Source organism: Struthio camelus, chromosome 2 (genome assembly GCF_040807025.1).
Source record: "Struthio camelus isolate bStrCam1 chromosome 2, bStrCam1.hap1, whole genome shotgun sequence".
NCBI lineage: Eukaryota > Metazoa > Chordata > Aves > Struthioniformes > Struthionidae > Struthio > Struthio camelus.
Window position 1 is genome coordinate 55,307,825 of NC_090943.1, and position 16,568 is coordinate 55,324,392.

The 16,568-nt window shown below is 43.4% G+C and overlaps 1 protein-coding gene across 3 annotated transcripts in view; it reads left to right on the plus strand.

Moving 5' to 3' along the window:
- The first annotated feature begins 255 nt into the window (after window positions 1-255).
- The window catches only part of FKBP9 (FKBP prolyl isomerase 9), a 33,324-nt gene continuing 17,011 nt past the window's right edge, over window positions 256-16,568 (plus strand). Inside the window, exons 1-3 of one of the 3 annotated variants that reach the window (XM_068935857.1) lie at window positions 256-1,115; window positions 4,648-4,786; window positions 7,709-7,801. Coding sequence is in view for 1 of the 3 variants with exons in the window: in XM_068935856.1 (XP_068791957.1) it covers window positions 14,628-14,884 (257 nt within the window). In the remaining 2 variants the exon portion in view is untranslated. Of the gene's footprint in view, window positions 1,116-4,647; window positions 4,787-7,708; window positions 7,802-13,359; window positions 13,570-14,543; window positions 14,885-16,568 lie in introns of those variants that run through there. The other 2 variants (XM_068935858.1, XM_068935856.1) reach the window with 2 other exon arrangements.

The following is a 16,568-nucleotide window of genomic DNA, read 5'->3' on the forward strand; positions in this document are numbered from 1 at the left end:
ATTCAGCTGGCCCAGGCCGACCTGCCTGCACGCTGTTACAGGGCTACTGCTTTTGTTTCTGGGGCCTGAATTGCCGTGCTACCTGACAAAGAGCGGGCAAGGCCCTTGTCTACCGTGCGTGAGCACCTGCCGCACTAGAAAGCTGAACCTGGCGCCAGTTTTTTGCAATTTCCTGCCCCAGCCATGGTCTTTTGGTTAAAAATTGAGGAACGCAGACGGGCGGGAGTTAGGAAGGCGAGTATAGGTCACTACTTCAGCGTCATGCTGAAGTTCAGGAGCGCTTGAGATTTCTGGGATTGCTTAAGAACCGAGCGATATGCACAAACTAAATCTTAGCAGAAAGAGAGGTCAACAAATTGAATGTGATTGCAATTATTATGCCAGTATTTCAAAAATGCATGTCAGAAACACAGGATTAAGGGTAATTTTCAGTATAGCATTGCATGCTGCTAAAGCAGAGCAAGACTAAAGCAGTCATAAGAAAGCATCTGTAGACCAATATTTTCTCACACAGCAGTTTTTCACTGCCCTTAGTTCATGTTCCAAAGTGTTTTGCCTATGATCCCAGTTACACTTTGAGGAATCACTGGGAGCTGCTCATGCAGGGCTTATCTTTTTCAAGAGGATTAACAGTCTTAGGGTTTATTTATAATATAATTTCAAAATCATTATTTGTTTATGTATTGTTTTAGGCACTACTGTGTAAAACCTTACTGCTTTGGGACAAAATATCATGTCTCATTTCTCGTTTGCATTCAGATAAGCGGCTGCCATTGTAACTTCAGATTCTGGGAAGTTATTTTTGTTTAATTGTCATAGCATTTGGCAAAGATTGAGTGTATTTTAAGGCTTCAACAAAATAATGTAGCTTTTGCATGTTGTGCCACTGATGTATTCCTGATTGTAATATTGACGATGATTTTTATTTCATGCACCAAATTGTTTAGGTTTACTGGCAATGGAAAGACTGCAGCAACCACTCTACCACAAAACACCACTCAGCAACAAAAGCAACGTAATCTTGCAGATACGTTTCTCCCCCCAAAAACCCAACTTCTGTTCTTCATAAACTAATTCCAACATTTCCATCTGGTTGAGACGGCATGAGATGGCAGGTGAGATGTGAGAAAACCTTTGTCATTCGTTCAGTGGGACTGAGTTTGTTTATGTGTTTTGCTTAGTTGTGGGCCTTTTGTGAGTTTTATTAACAGCATTTCCCGGGACCTACTCTGAGAATAGGGACTGAGTGGTTGCCGTCTCTTAATATCCCAGATCATAACAGCTGGTCTCAGGTGCCAAACTCATTGGAATCATCTTGCTAAAGGTTCAGAGGCAAAATCAGTTTATCTGCTAATCTGAGTTCAATATCTGTTTGTCTGTGCTTAGTATGAAGCAAATGAAAAGTAATGTGATTTAAGGTAATCCACTGTGGAGTAAGTTAAGCAGATGACTTGATGTTTGCTGCAGGCTACTGTGACACAGCTAATATGTGGTAACATGTCAAACTGTAATCAATCCGCTTCTTGATCATATATCTTCAGGCAGCAGGTGAGGCAGGAAAAATGCTTTGAGGTGCCACACTTACAGTTACATGAATTACAGCATAGTTGAGTTTGGAAGGGACCTCAGGAGATCATCTGATCCAACTGAGGGTCAGCTACGGCAGGCTGCCCGGGACCGTATCCCGTTGGGTTTTAAATATCTTCAAGGATGGAGGCTGACTATTTAGTGAAAATAATCTATCTTTGATCTTTCTTCATTGTTGTAACTAACTTAAAAGTTGAGAGACATGAAATCACTGAACTTAGGTTTTTCATGAGCTATGCTGAGAGATGAAGTCAGCCTAAACCTCACAGCATTTACAGAGCTCACTGTATTGCAACTGCTGTGTATGCAAGGAGCATCTACTGTGTGTTGCTTAGGCCTGAGCTTACGAAATCGGCTGGGGATGGGTTGCTGTGCACTTGGCCTGAGCAGTGCCCAGACTTTTGAGTGTATATACTTAGACCTTCTGCATTGAAAAGCTCTGATCCCCTTTTTAGCACGGGCCTAATGGCTGCACTGAGGAATGAATGGGTGAATCTGGTGTTGAGAATAAGCCCTGGCTTGCGGTTTACTGGTAGTGCAGACACGTCCTTAGGGTGATTTGAGGACATAAGATATGTGCTGACAGCAAAATCCTCTAAAAGGTGATGTTAGACTTTGAAGCTCCATCCTGAATGAACTTACATGGATAAGAGTTATCATGTTAGTGAAAGTACAACTGCAATGTTAATGTAGTACTTTTATTGCTGATCTCATGCAGGTTCATTAGGTGAAATTCAGCAAAGCAGGCTGACCCATATTGCAGAATCCTGAAGCAGGTCCTTGAATCAGTTACATTTTCAGTGCCTTAAAGCCAGCTGAGTGATATTTTTACTTAACAAAGACATCTAACAAAATTTAAAAGGAAACTATATAGTTAGTAAGAGGAAGGAGTGTACATTAGCGGTGTTATCAAGAAAAGAACCTGTGGAGGAGCTCCAAGTGGTAAAACCTTCAGCGTATAATAACCATTGCAGGTGTTGTTGATGTTATGCTCAGTATTGTAGTGACAAAGGTACACTTTTTGTATAGATGAAAGCAAATTGAATATTATTAATTATGATATGAATGAATATATATATTTAATATCTCTCATATGAGGCTCTCAAAGTCCTTTAAAGGTACCAAACGTTCTGTACAATAAGAAATATACCTTATTTTATTGATATACCTATTTTATGGATGAATAATCAGAGGCACAGAAAAATGAAGTTTTAGAGCCAAAGAAGTAATTAAATAAATTCTCCTATGGCTAGCTACTGGCACTTAGTGATATTTTCCCTAAGTGTTTACAAGTTTTAAAAATTGTTTAGAAACCAGATTAAACCTGAAGTGATGACTCAGTTTCAGCTAGTCACTCATGTACATCGCTGTAATCAGCTTTAGCTTTATAGTTTAGGAACAGTTCCTAAAATCAGTACTGATGAGACAATAAGACTCATTTTCTCCTGTTACTGGCCCCATGGTGGTGGAAATCTCATGGTAGGCTCTGCCCACATCACTGGACCCTACTCTGTACATACACCACCGGGCTGATTACCAAGAGGTCACGAACCAGTTTTATTTGGTAGGGATGTTCCATCCTTTTGGGCTCTTCCTTTATTTCCATAGATTTTGTGTTTGATCCTTTTTTGTGTGTTGTAGCACAGGGCTGCTGGTTAATCTGTAGGCAGACACGACATCGGGCCATAAAGTTTGCCCTGAAGCTGCAATCTTTGCCTCCCGGTGACTCTTCACCCCCATAACTTAATGTCGCACATACAAGGTAAAATTAGAGAGGTACATAATTCTTCTCAGCAGTGATGCTTTAAACTTATTCTTTCTTAAGTTTGATACAGATAATTTTCTAGTTACTTTCCTCATATATCTTATAAACAAATTTTATCATGAGGAAGTACGCAACTCCAAAGTACCCAGGATGAAGGACAGTCTTTTTTTTTTTTCATTTTTAATAGAAGGAAGGAGATTATTTAAAGCTTTACTTGCAGTTATCTCCCAAGTTTCTTTTTCCTCATTTTCTGAGAAAAGCCCTGGGTTCCTGTGATTGTTGCACACTTACCCAAGGAGCTAATTACTTTAGTATCAGTCATTACAAAAGATGCATGCAGAATGAACTGTGAACAAGGAGCGAGTAGAAAAAGTGTAAAGGTTATTATCAGTGCTGTTTATTCTGGAGCAAAGATTCTCAGTATCTGTAAATTGCTTAAATGCTATCTTTAAAGGGTTTATATTAGCGGAAGAATTGGTTCCTCCTATTTAACAGGTCATCTATTTGAAGATTGTTTTCCTTTATTGGAATATAGTGTTTCAGACATTTCAGGAACTCATTTTTCTCTGACCACTGTGGTGCTCCAATTCCAGCTTCCCCAAAACACCAAGTACAAACACTGCAATTGCTGTTGCAATGTGAAGTATCTGAGAGACCTATATATTTCATAATATCTACTACAACTTTACTTTTGTTAGAAACAACTGGTTGTTTCAACTACAAGCGATAATATTGAGACTGAATTAATTTACATCTGTGTCATCCCATAGGCATCAGTATGCCTGTGAGAATGTAACTCTGGTGGAATGTCAGCCAGTCTGTTTTTCTCCATTTTTGGCTGGCTGGAGCATTGGACCGGGATCTGTTTCTGATTATATGTCAGATATTACGCACAGGAGTGGAATCCAGAACCCATGTTAGACTTCATGGGAAGTTAAGCACCTCATAATGGGATCCAGAACAAGCAGCAGGCTGAGCAGAGGACAGCCTAAGTCGGTCATGGTCAGCCTGCAGCTGCCTAAAACTAGCTGATAGGAAACATTCAGAATGGGTGTGAGCTTAGTATCTTGACCATTTCTGAGCTCAAGGAAATCTCTCCCAAGACAGCAGTGACCCTTGGGAACCTTTGCCTTGAAGAGAAGTGCTGATATCCTTTTTTTATGCAGAAGTGAAAAGAGCGTTAAGTGGTAGTACTGCCACTTTCTGTTTGTATAATAGCTTAACAATTAGAAAGTGACTTGAGTTCAGTTTCTTCCTCAGAGGGCGTTCAGTGATCTTGCCTCCCATCCCACTAGGAAAAAATACCCTGACAGCCAGGGTAATCACCACTTTGATGGGAGCCACCCTCCAATCATATTCCACTCCTGCGGAAGCAGTGCAGAAGGGCATTGGAGATTCATGGTGGAAGAAGGACAAGTGTATCTGAACGTGGCTGTGAGTATACTCAGCTGGAGGCCCTTCCCAGCACTGGGAACTGTACTTACCTCTTAATTGTAAAATGCAAAAACAATTCTATGAGCAGGACCCAGAGTGCAATTCTTCCCTGATAAGCACCGTTACCACTAAGTGACAATGTCATGCTGCTACTTCCTGGACAGAGTAATCTCACATTTACAATGGCACTACATAGCAGTGAAAAGTGTTCCTGCACACCTGAACCGTTACTGTGGTGTTTAGTACCGTAGGCCATTACATAAAGGGAGTGAAAGAGCGCATATTTAAAAGAAAATGATGGCCACAGCTGCACTTTGTATAGTCCTGATCCTGTCAGAGTTCAAGGCTCTGTAAATGTCTACAGGGACAAGCCTTCTAGGAAACCTGAGCCAAAGAGCACAAAGTTTTGGATCCCAGCCAAGCACAGGAATGAGCTACGCACTGAATTTTTAATTTCTGTCAATGAGTTTTTACAGGTATGCAGAAATGTGCATCTGTAGGAATTCTTTACAGTTAAGCAGGGAATTGTCTTTGGAAATTGGAGTTAGACAGCAGTTGAGCAAAGTTACTTGCATTGCAATTTTAGATTAAAATCTCTTCATAGGGCTGCATCCCATTTTTGGCATTTAACTCTTTTTATTGGATATATCCCAAAGAGTGATAAATTGGTACTTAAAAGGGAAATGATTGGCTCTTTTTGTTAATTCTGTCCTCCAAGCCTCTGGTAGTTGATTATATGGAGGAACTTCCTCCATCCTTCTGTGGAGATACTGCCAGATCGATTACTTGGAGCTTGTAGTGGTACTATCAAGTGGTCCATTCTATCAGAAGTGTAACGCTTACCATCTCTTCGAGCCACCACAAAGAAACTCAGAATCACAGAATAGTTGAGGTTGGAAGGGACCTCGTCTGGTCCAACCCCCTGCTCAAAGAGGGTCACCTGGAGCAGCTTGTCTAGGACTGTGTCCAGTTGGGTTTTGAATATCTGTAAGGATGGAGACTAACCACTTAGTGAAAATGATATATCTTGGATCTTTTTTCATTGTTTTAAGTAACGTAAAACTTCAGAGACACAGCATCACTGACTGACGTACGTATTTCATGATTTTTTGCCTGTTACTTTCTAATCTTTATAAATAAATACAAATAGCTGTACTTAGTCCAAGAACATGGCTTTATTTGACAGTATATTTGTGTGGTACAATAGTGATACAGCATTGCAGTCTCCTGATATATACTGACAGAGAGATCTATTAATAGAAGGCCCAATATCAGTCATTACTGAGGCAAAACTTCATTCGCTGTCCAAGGGAGTTTGCCTCAGTAAGGACTGAGCACATTTGGAAACTGTCTGTGTAGCAGGAGCGCACAAATGCTAATGGCACGTTATATAACAATAAAAGGGAGGGGAAATTTTGACTGAGAACCTTTGGACAGTCTCCCAGCTTCTTATAAAATGTACCATCGCTTGTGGGATTGCTTGTGTCCAGGCTCAGTGGGCAGGACTTTAGTTTCATAAGAAACAGCCTGATGCAATGGAATCTGTAATTCTCTGTTTATCTGTTCTGCCAGATGAAGGGTTGAGTCAGCTGCAATTTGAACCCCTTATTAGAGGGGACATAATTATTCTGGAGTGGATGCTCCTCTTGTGTTAAATTTATATATACTGCTGCTTAACCCTTAATGGGTGTAGTCTGACTGTCATCAAAGTTAGCAGGAGTTTTGCTACTGACACCAGTATGGATTGAGGCCAGACTCTTTTCCTGGTGACCAGTTTTTTTCACAGCTGCAGGAAATTCCTCCCTCCGAGCTTTGGCAATATTCTTAAATCACTGATCAATGCATAAGAACTTTTGCCTTGCAAAAGCAGATTCCTTCCCTTAACTTTACCTCCTGAAATTCCATAATATAGTGACTGATAAAACAGTTCCCATTTAAATGATGCTCAGCATATCAAGTAAAATAGGCAAATTCAGCTTCAGTGCCAGCATCCGCCCCGATATGTCCCATCTGAGTTGCCAGCGTTCCAGTGGAACATTGGTTGAGTTGCCTAAGAGGGCCCCAGCATTTTTGAATGGGTCACAGAAATTACGGAAATAAAATGGTGAAGAATACAATCTAAAAGGTTTAAGGCAAAGATTCTTGGTTCTGCTAGCCACCTATATTAAACAGGAAGATGACTTTCTCTTATTAAAATAGCTGTTCAGTTAGTTCCATGCACGACAGCTGTACCCATTTAACCGTAGTTGTTTCAAGACCTATCCAAAGTTTGCCGCTCTTTAAGTTTAACATATTTGCCATATGTCAGGTTACCAACAGCTTCTCCCCAGGTAACTGGAAAGAAATAAATGGAAACTCACAGTTCTAGACTACCTTCTTTTCCTGCCCTTGTCAAGAAGGTAATACAGAAGGACCAGAATAGCAGTGATACAGTAATGAAGCACATGTTAAGCAAGTGTCTCGTTGACTCAAGAGCTTCTCTGATGGGAATAAAAAGGATATCAGGGTGTTGAAATTCACACCAAATGTACAAAAAGAACATTTTGCAATGACAAGCTAAGAACTTCTATATTTTTATCACATTATGCTAGTCTTGCTATGAATGATATCCAAGAACATTCCCTCATAGATACTTCTGCTCGAAGGTTACTGTCATCTATAATGATCTAGTTGGTATTTCTCTAACATGTTCTTTCCCAGTCCAGTGTGCATTTAGGCAGATTTGTGCCTGGCCTATGCGCCTGTATGTCACTTAGGTGTATGTAAAAAGTTCACCTTAGCATCCTCCAGCAGGGCTTTCAGAAATGCAGTTAATATCCTATGAATCTGTCTGAATCTGTCTCCTAAATAATAGCGTTCAAATTTCCAGTAGAATTGAACTGTTAGAATTGATGTCTAAACATACAATTTTTCTCTCTCAAGATCCACAATGTAAACACAAATTCATGCAAGAGTTGTTAAATGACTGCTAACCAATAGAGATGACTACAAAGATCTTCGTCCACTGGAACCCTGGTAAGCACATGCTTCTGTGTTTGCAAATACTATAAGAACAAGTTAGTATTATTCTGTAATAGCTATGCACCGTGGGTCAGTTCCCAAGGGATCCATATATGAATATTAATGACGGCGGTGAAAAATAACAAGGTGTTATATTTCCCGTTTTCCTATGAAGTGGCCAGTCACAGTTACACTAGTGGTACACAGGGAAGTGACCTGACTTCTCTCTTTCTGATCACCTCTGTAAGCAGACCTTTTTCCCAAGACATGCAAAGGGAGTTTGTGGTGTGCCCGTTTGAAAATGCAGGTTAGTTTTACCTCTGGTAGAACAGATACCCTCACATTTCAGGAAAGTTTGCATAGTTCATTTGTGCTGAGTTCTCTGAGAAGGAACTGTATCCTCTTCTCCTCCCAACGCATACAGCTTCCAGAAACATTTTATGGGCAAAATGTTGTAGGCTGGGGATAAGGTTGTGGGTGGGGAGGGGTGTGCCTGAAACTTGGAAAAAGGGTTCTCTCTTTTGGGGTTGGAGTCATGATCCACACCTAATTTACAGGCCAACTTTATTAAGGCAGGTTTGTTTAAAAGAATTTTAGAACATTAATATTTTTACCTATAGAGCTGTGAAACTAGTAGCCGACAGAGTACAAAATAGGCATGAGAAACTAGCTACCTACTTATGACCGCTTGCTGTTTCAGACCTTAGTGTCTATGCTGCTTCTTGAGAAGATTCTTCAAATAAATGTATAATGCTTCTGCCCTCCCTTTTGATTCAGTGAAGACCCTTTATAATAGGCAAACTATCCAGTTATTTTTTGATGGTGTTTGTTTCTAATGCAACTCAGAAAAACAGTGTGATAGATAGGATGTATACAAATATCTAAAGGGAAGGCGTCAAGAGGATGGGGCCAGACTATTTTTGGTGGTGCACAAACTGCAACACAGGAAGGTCCATCTGAATATGTGGAAAAACTTCTTTACTGTGAGGGTGACAGAGCGTTGGAACAGGTTGCCCAGGGAGGTTGTGGAGTCTCCTTCTCTGGAGATATTCAAAACCCACCTGGACACAATCCTGTGCAACATGCTCTAGATGACTCTACTTGAGCAGGGGGGTTGGACTAGCTGATCTCCAGAGGTCCCTTCCAACCTCAACCATTTTGTGATCTTTGTTGTGGGAAACACCCGTTTCTGCACAATTTGAGCAATGTAGTTTTGCAGGGTGTGCATGTTGCATGTGACAGTTAACTGAGACTTACTGTTTTCTGGATTTTGTATTGCACAAGCCTAAAGTTTGGCTCACTGGTTTTCTACTTTTTTTTCCACAGTCTCCTAGAATGTTTCCGTTACAAAAGTGAACCCCCACTCAGTGGGAGTTTAGGCCAGTGTACACTAGGCCTTCTTATTGCTTGTTCATAAACCTATAAAAATCCACAGACCGTAGGCTTACCACGTACATCCTTTGCTATGAATATCCAAGTCTTTCTACAGCTTAATATAGCCACTCTGTTGTTTGAAAGCTGTACTTTGACTTTGTGAGTACCTGCAGGACATTTGGAATATGCTTTAGTTCACATGAGTTACAATGATTTGTTATGCAATACATTTCCCATTTTGCCTCCAGCTGTGTTACATTGGGCATGTCACTTATGACCACATTTTTGAAATTTTAGCCCATCCATAGATGAACTTTTTTGAAAATGTGGTAACTAATGTTAGTACTTCTGTTGAAACTTCAGCTCTTCTGAAAAAGTGAGTCTTAACCTTTGTGGTCTCTATTTTCAAAGGTATTTTGGTTTGAAAACATGGTTCTTTGTGTCCCTGTCCTTTTTTTGAAATGTAAATAGTGGCGTTTTCATATTTAACACATACTTGTGTATATTGCTGGATAAATCCATGAACACTAACTGGAGGAGTTCTCAGATACTGTGGAAATTGATAACATTTAAGTATATAGCTAAGAGAAACAGTGGAAAAGTTCTCTTGGCAATGGATGCATAGGGTAGTTTTTCTGCAGTTTGACACCAGCACAGTTATGGTGAAGCCAGAACAATTGTTCTAGTATAATTAAAAGGAGAGAGTTGGCTAGCTCCAACTACTTGTTTGATTCTAGTAGTGTAAAAAATACAATAGATGCAAATGCAGAAGCAGGCATGACAGATATCTTGAAAGTGTGCAATCTAGACTTATACTGTAGACAGCCATTTACCTTACAAAGAGCAGCGCTGGTGGAAGACAAAAATTAGCGGCAATCTACGCTTGTGTATGTTTGTTTGTTGGAGGCTGCCGCCTCCTCAGCTCTGCTGGCAATGGTGTTTTGTAAGTGCTGTCTAACCTGTGTCAGTCAGAATGAGCCAGATTCACTAAATCACTTGGACAGTAATTTAGCCTGGGACATTTTGAATGACAGGCTGAGGAGTCCTTGTAAAAACAGTTCTGTGGGCGTATCTCATTATGCTGTGACCTGCAGCAGGGGAGATGCTGAATACCTGGGGAAAGTAAGACTCTCTTCTGGCGCTGTGGGGCCTGGAAGAGGATGCTGGTTCACAGCGTTTCCTGCTACATCTGTTTGACTTTCATTGAATTATCTGTAACAGGTGGAATACAGATACGTGAAGATAAATTCAGGTAGGTGGAACTTACCTACAGGATCAGCAATTTAAAGCGTATCCATTTTTGTCATATTCTAAGCACTTCTGTGTTGTCTGCTCAGCCACTGCCAGTAATAAATCAGAATAAAATCTGCATGTTAAATAGACAATGGAAGTGGCCAAGTAATCCCGCGTGACACTCTGTGAAGAATAAAGGGCTCTGTGTTACAGTATTTCTCATGACCTAGCAAAGAAGAAGCCCAGGTCACCTGGGTCACTTTGGTCCCCTAAAGCATTTAGGGTCATGTCAATCCTCCTTGAATCCTGCTGTTATGTGTAGCTGGTGGAATTTTTATTTAAATGATTTGTGTGCAAAGAGGTACTTCTGATGGCCGGTGTTCTGAGTTTACCATGTAGCTGTGTAAAATGAAATAGTATTTATTCAAATGCTTTTTACTAAAACTAGAATTTATTGGGAATGTTTCATGGATATACATGAGCCATATTTAGTATAGAGAAACAGTATTAATATCCTGTGATTATGTGGTTGCTTCAAAGGATATGAAAATCTGCAAGAACTTTACAGATATTTGGAATGATAAATTAGTGCTGAGTTATAACTGGATTTTTTATTTTTCTTACTTGAAAGGAAGGGAGAACAGCTCAGCAGAGACAATGGTATGGTTCTTTCATTTTAGCTGAAACCAAGAACCGTTCCCTAAAGAGCTTCTTAAGAGAGTACATACTGAGATGAGCGGTTGTGAAAAACTGTAGAGGAGAAAAATAATTCAGAGCCCCTTCACACAATGTCCCTGTAGGTTATACCGCCAAAACCAGTACTACACTGTGATCTTTCTGAATATGACCTGATGATTAAAAGCAGGCACACTTTTTTTTCAAACTGGATGTGATATCAGTTCAAACCAAGCAGTGTTTCTCATTGCTCACTTTTTTACTTCCCGTATCTACCAGAGTTCTCTCTAAATTTACCAGTCATGGTTTAAAGCTGGTTTGACATATTCTTTCTAAGAAAAAAAGGCTACTTCTGCTCTTTTTGATCTATAATTGATACACTATTTAGAAAGCATCGTAAATCCAGTCTATATTTTACTGTCTTTGCATGCCACCTTTTTAGAAAACCTACGTATCAAAACACAATACATATTTGAGGCATCAGGGGACTGAATCTTCAGGTCTGTAATCTTAGCTGTATGATGGGTCATTAAGAACAATTAGTGGTTAAGCACTGGATGAGTCCAAAGGCTACGCAGCAGAATATTTCACTAGTCGCAGTCTCTCCTATATTTATCTGAATGAATGCACAGCAAACATTTTAATTTGCATTAGGCCCACCATCTCAAGCACATTCCAAGGAACAGAACAAGATCTCAAGTTACACATGGGCAGGATCTTGCCTAACTCAAACTGCCAACTAAAACTTTATTTCCTTTTCCCATGTTACCATAAATTATTTTTTATGTGAAACGACTCATCAGCATGCTCCTCAGCTCTTTTGAATGCTTCTGAGACATGATTTGTAGCAGCAGCATAGGAAGGAATTTTCATATCTGCCTTTTTGCTACTTGGGCTGTTGAATTTCCCCTCCTTGTTATTGTGATACACGGTAGAGAATGAAATTTGGTATTTCACTTCCTTGCCCTTGAAAAGACGTGGGGACAGCATGGAACCCTTGAGTTCTATTTTAGTTTGGTATAGCATAGCCCAAAGCCCAAAGGAGAATTGCTGTCAGCCTGAACATTACACGAGGCACATGGTATCCTCTAAAAGGAGATGGAGTGCCAAGGAATGAATCCCAGCTCATGAGCTGGCAACCCCTCTCCCCTGATAACTATGTGGTCATTAATCCTCATTTCAGGTCTAACCTGTGACATTCCTGAAAGCTAAATTTTCAAAAAGTGAATGGTCCTTAGTCATATTGTATTTTTAAGTCTGGGAAGGATAATCCTGCCTCTAGGACAGGTTTCTCCAGTAGCTTCAGGGATGCCTGTGCTTCTCCTTCTCCTTCTCCTCAAACTGTATTAGTAATTACTATGTTTCAAGTTGACTGGAGAACAGGCAATCTGATAGCGATCAGCATCCCCCCGAATGCTTCCAAGGAAGCTGGTTTAGTGTTTAAACAAACCAGTAGATAAATAAGACTTCCCCCTCTCTCTCTCTTTTAATGTATGCTAACTAGCAGAATGTTAAGAATAACTTTTCAAAGAAAAATGGTGGAAACCCCCTATTGTATTCTGCTCCCTTTGTGTTACCTGAAGAAAACAAGGAGGACAGAAAGCGGCTGCATTTTCGTGGCTGAGAACTACCTTGATGTACTATGATCTCTCCATTTGCTCATGTCATACGGTGCATGAGATGCAGGGGAAAAAAAAAAACGGAGCTGAGGCACGAAGCACGCTGTTTTGGTAATTCAGAACTGACCCATGGTTCTTTTAGCTGGCTTAAACTATAGCAGTCTTGAGGCACTGGTCATCTGCATCAGAAGTGGAGAGTAGTTATTGACGCAGATAATGAATAATGAGTACAAAACTGCATGGAAATGAAGAGTCCAAGGAATTGTTTTAAAAACTATAGAACTTTGGAAATAAATGGGCCTAAATAAAGAATGTGTCACTGGCTGGCAAAAAAGAAGTGTCAAATGTAGTGTACATTTTGTCTTATATTGTATCAACGTGTTCCAGTGGTGAACAGTGAGTTTTCTTTAAGAAAATAAAGCGTGCCCATGCAAACTGACATCAAAATAGATTATTTAAATCAAGGCAACTGCTAGCTGCTTTGATTTAAACGGCTTGCTTGAAAAGGTACTTTATTGTGCTGGTTTGGACCCTGCAGTATGACTGTTGTGGCAGGGAGGATGTGATCTGTAAGCACAAATCTGGTTATCTTCAAACAGCTGCCTGAGTGCTTACTTTTTTCGCTGCTTAGGTCATCTAGCAGCTGCTGTTTCCTAGCAATATGTCAATACTATACAAGAGCATTTCTGAAGGCACTTTGAAAGCATTTCATTTGGCTGCATCCCTTCTGTTGCTGAAGTAGCAGAGCTGTGTGTCTTGGATGCGCGAAGAAGGGAGAGCTGGGCCAGTGAACTCTCGTCTTCCCAGCTGAGATGAGATGCTCAGGCATTTATCACCGCACCGGTGAAAAAGTTCCTTTGCAGACGAGTAGTCCGCTCAAGCGTGAGTTGTGCTTGCTTTATGAATTATCAGTAATAGGAGTTTGTCATCAGTGTTTCTTAAATAAAGCATATTCTTAGGTTTTGCTGTATTTCAAGGAGGCATCTCTTCTAACCAGAAAACTAATGCCATAAAATGTAATGCTTTTTCAAAAATCTTGTATTATTTAACTTTCTTATCTCTTTGTGTTCAGGGTTTGCTGCTACACAGACAAATGCTTAGCTTTTCGATGCTTTCTTTTATCGCTGAAACCACTTTAGAGTAACAGAACAAACCTAAGTTCTTCCTTCCCAGTGTGTGCAAGATCAAAGACTGGTAAAAACCAGATGGGTGATAGATTTTAATTTTGATTCCTCTTGGACACTGGTGTCTTAGGGGGTATCTGCCAGGTCATTTTTTCTCTCTGGGTCATTTGCAAATTTTACCTGGCTGACAGGGTGTTGAAAGGGTTAGCAAACTGTGACGGGCATGCACAAAGCAGTGGATACCATCACAGACTCGCAGCGTATCCCTTCGGAGGCTTGTTATGTATACATTGGAATATCTTCAAGGCGATTTTAAATTGACAAACATTTGGAGTAACGCGCGGGTTCCATGTGCCACAGGGCAAGCCGGGTGACAAACACGCATCCAAGGGGAAGTGCGAGCAGTCATCGCATCGTAGCCTTTCCCAGCGCCCTGCAGGTGACGGCGAGCCCTCGGCCCCGCTGCCCGGCCGCCTCGCCCGCAGGAAATGGAGGCAGGCGAAGGGGCGGCCGCCGCCGCGCAACGCTTTGCTCCGAAGCGGAGGCGCTGCGGGCCGGGCCGGGCCGGGCCGGGCCGGGCCGGGCCGGGCACGGCGCCGCCGCGGGGCTCTGGGCCGCGGCCCCGTGGCGGGGGGGCCGGGCCGGGCCGCCGCCCCTCCCCGGCGGGGGGGAAGGGAAGGGGCCGGCAGCGCCTCATCCACGTTTGCAAGTTTTGCAGCAGCAGCAGCAGCAGCAGGAGGAGTGGGACGGGGCGGGCCTGCCCTCGCCGCCTTTGTGCGCCGCGCCGCGCCGCGCCTGCCCCGCTCGCCGCCCTCCATGGCGGGGCCGCCGCTGGTGCCGCGGCGGGGCCCCGGCTGCGGCTCGCTGCTGCTGCTGCTGCCGGCGCTGCTGGTGAGCTGGGCGGCCTGCCAGGCGCCGCCGGTGCCCGCCGCCGAGCCGCCCTGGGACGGCGCCGACATCCGCGTCGAGCGGCGCTTCGTGCCCGAGAGCTGCCCGCGGGCCGTGCGCCGCGGAGACTTCGTGCGCTACCACTACCACGGCGCCTTCCCCGACGGCACCCGCTTCGACTCCAGGTCTGCCTTGCGGCCCCCCGGGCCCCGCGTGCATGCCCTTCCCTCCGGATTGCATCCCCCCGGCTCCCGGCGTGCATCCCGCCCCCGGGGCGGATTGCATCCTCCCGGTTCCCGACGTGCGTCCACCCCCCGGTCCGGATGGCATCCCCCCCCTTTCCCAGTGTGCGTCCACCTCGGGGCTTGGCTTGCAACCCCCTGCTCCTTGGGGTTTGGCTTGTGTGAGGACCCTCTTTGGGAAGGTGAGGGCACGGGGAGGTGGTGCCGTAAAGGGGGTGTTCTGGTGAGTGGCTGGCAGCAGTGGTGGCCAAACGGCGGCAGGAGGTGAAGGCGGCAGCCAAGGTTCGGTCCTGGCCGCGCTGTGCTTTCCGCCTGAGGCCCGTGAGCTCTCAGGGGTGACGGGGCAGCGCTGTATAGGCGGGTACACGGCCCGTACCGGCTGGTGGGAAGGTGTCTGTGAAACATGAAAGGGCAAGGAGATGGGGTTCGACTGCTGGTGCCTGAGACCTCTGGTGGGGCTTGGGCCCGGGGGGCGGCACTTTGTGCGCTCTGCGGACTGCTGCCGGGCTCATCCAGCCGCCTGTCCTGCGCGCTGGCCTGGAGCTGCCTGCTCCAGGAGACGAGAGGACCGCGAGGATGTTCAGTGAGCCTGGTAAACAGGAGCGGCCGTCGTGCTGCAGGCAGAATCGCTGTATTTGGTGAATTCCTGCCCATTTCTTTCTTCACGTTTCCTTTGTCTTTCTGAGACTCAGACTTAACTGGAACACAAAAACACATAAATAGTTTTTACCAGAAATGCCAGAATTACCAAGCTGTGCTTGCTTGGAAAATTATGTGTAAGTTGCTCTTGAAGGAATGTGTCCCATCTCCAAGGAAGTGTCTCGTTGCGCTCCTGGTGTTTCTTTGGGATCAGAAGAACTGAACAGTGGGCTCAGGAGATTGCTGAGGATGCTGATACTGCCATCTCACTGCTTACTTGCTTTTTCTTGATTCATTCATTGCCATAGATCAAAGTATTACTCAGAAAAACAAAAAAACCCCATGTATATTTCCAGTAAGCCTGATAATCCTCATTGTGCTTCAAAGAAAATCTACAGCCTTAGGGAAATAACTGCCCTTCAGAGTAAGCGAAACTCTTCCTCTTGAGCTGGCTGTACTTGAGTATGCCTGTAGTGCCACCTCACCAGGAGTTCACTGCATAAAGCGTAGCACACAGTAGCGGAAGGCTCAGCTGGCCTTACTTGGTGCAGTTTCAGCGAAACAACGCCCAAAGACCCTGAGTTCATTGGCGACTGATAGTTGTGGAAAATAACTTAGTCGCAGATCTGAGGACACACAAAGGCATTATCCTCACTGCTCATTTTAAAAATATGTGTGACTGCGAAGACCAGCCGTGTGTTCAGAAATGTGTTTCTGATTTATACAAACACGCAGTGAGGCTTCCTGGTGTGCTGAGTTGCAGCAGCACCGAGGCAGGCCACCTGGAAGCGCTGGGGGCCTGGCTGAGCATGCGTGCTGGGCTCAAGACTTGGGAAGCGTTGGCTCAGCTCTGCTTCTAAAGACTGGATCCTTGTAATCGGTCTGTAAATTATTTGGGGCAGGAGCAGGCTGTGCAGAACTGTACAGCTTTCATCTCTTTGGGTCCTCTGAATGTCATTACGGCAACTAGTGTTGGTGATAGTCTACT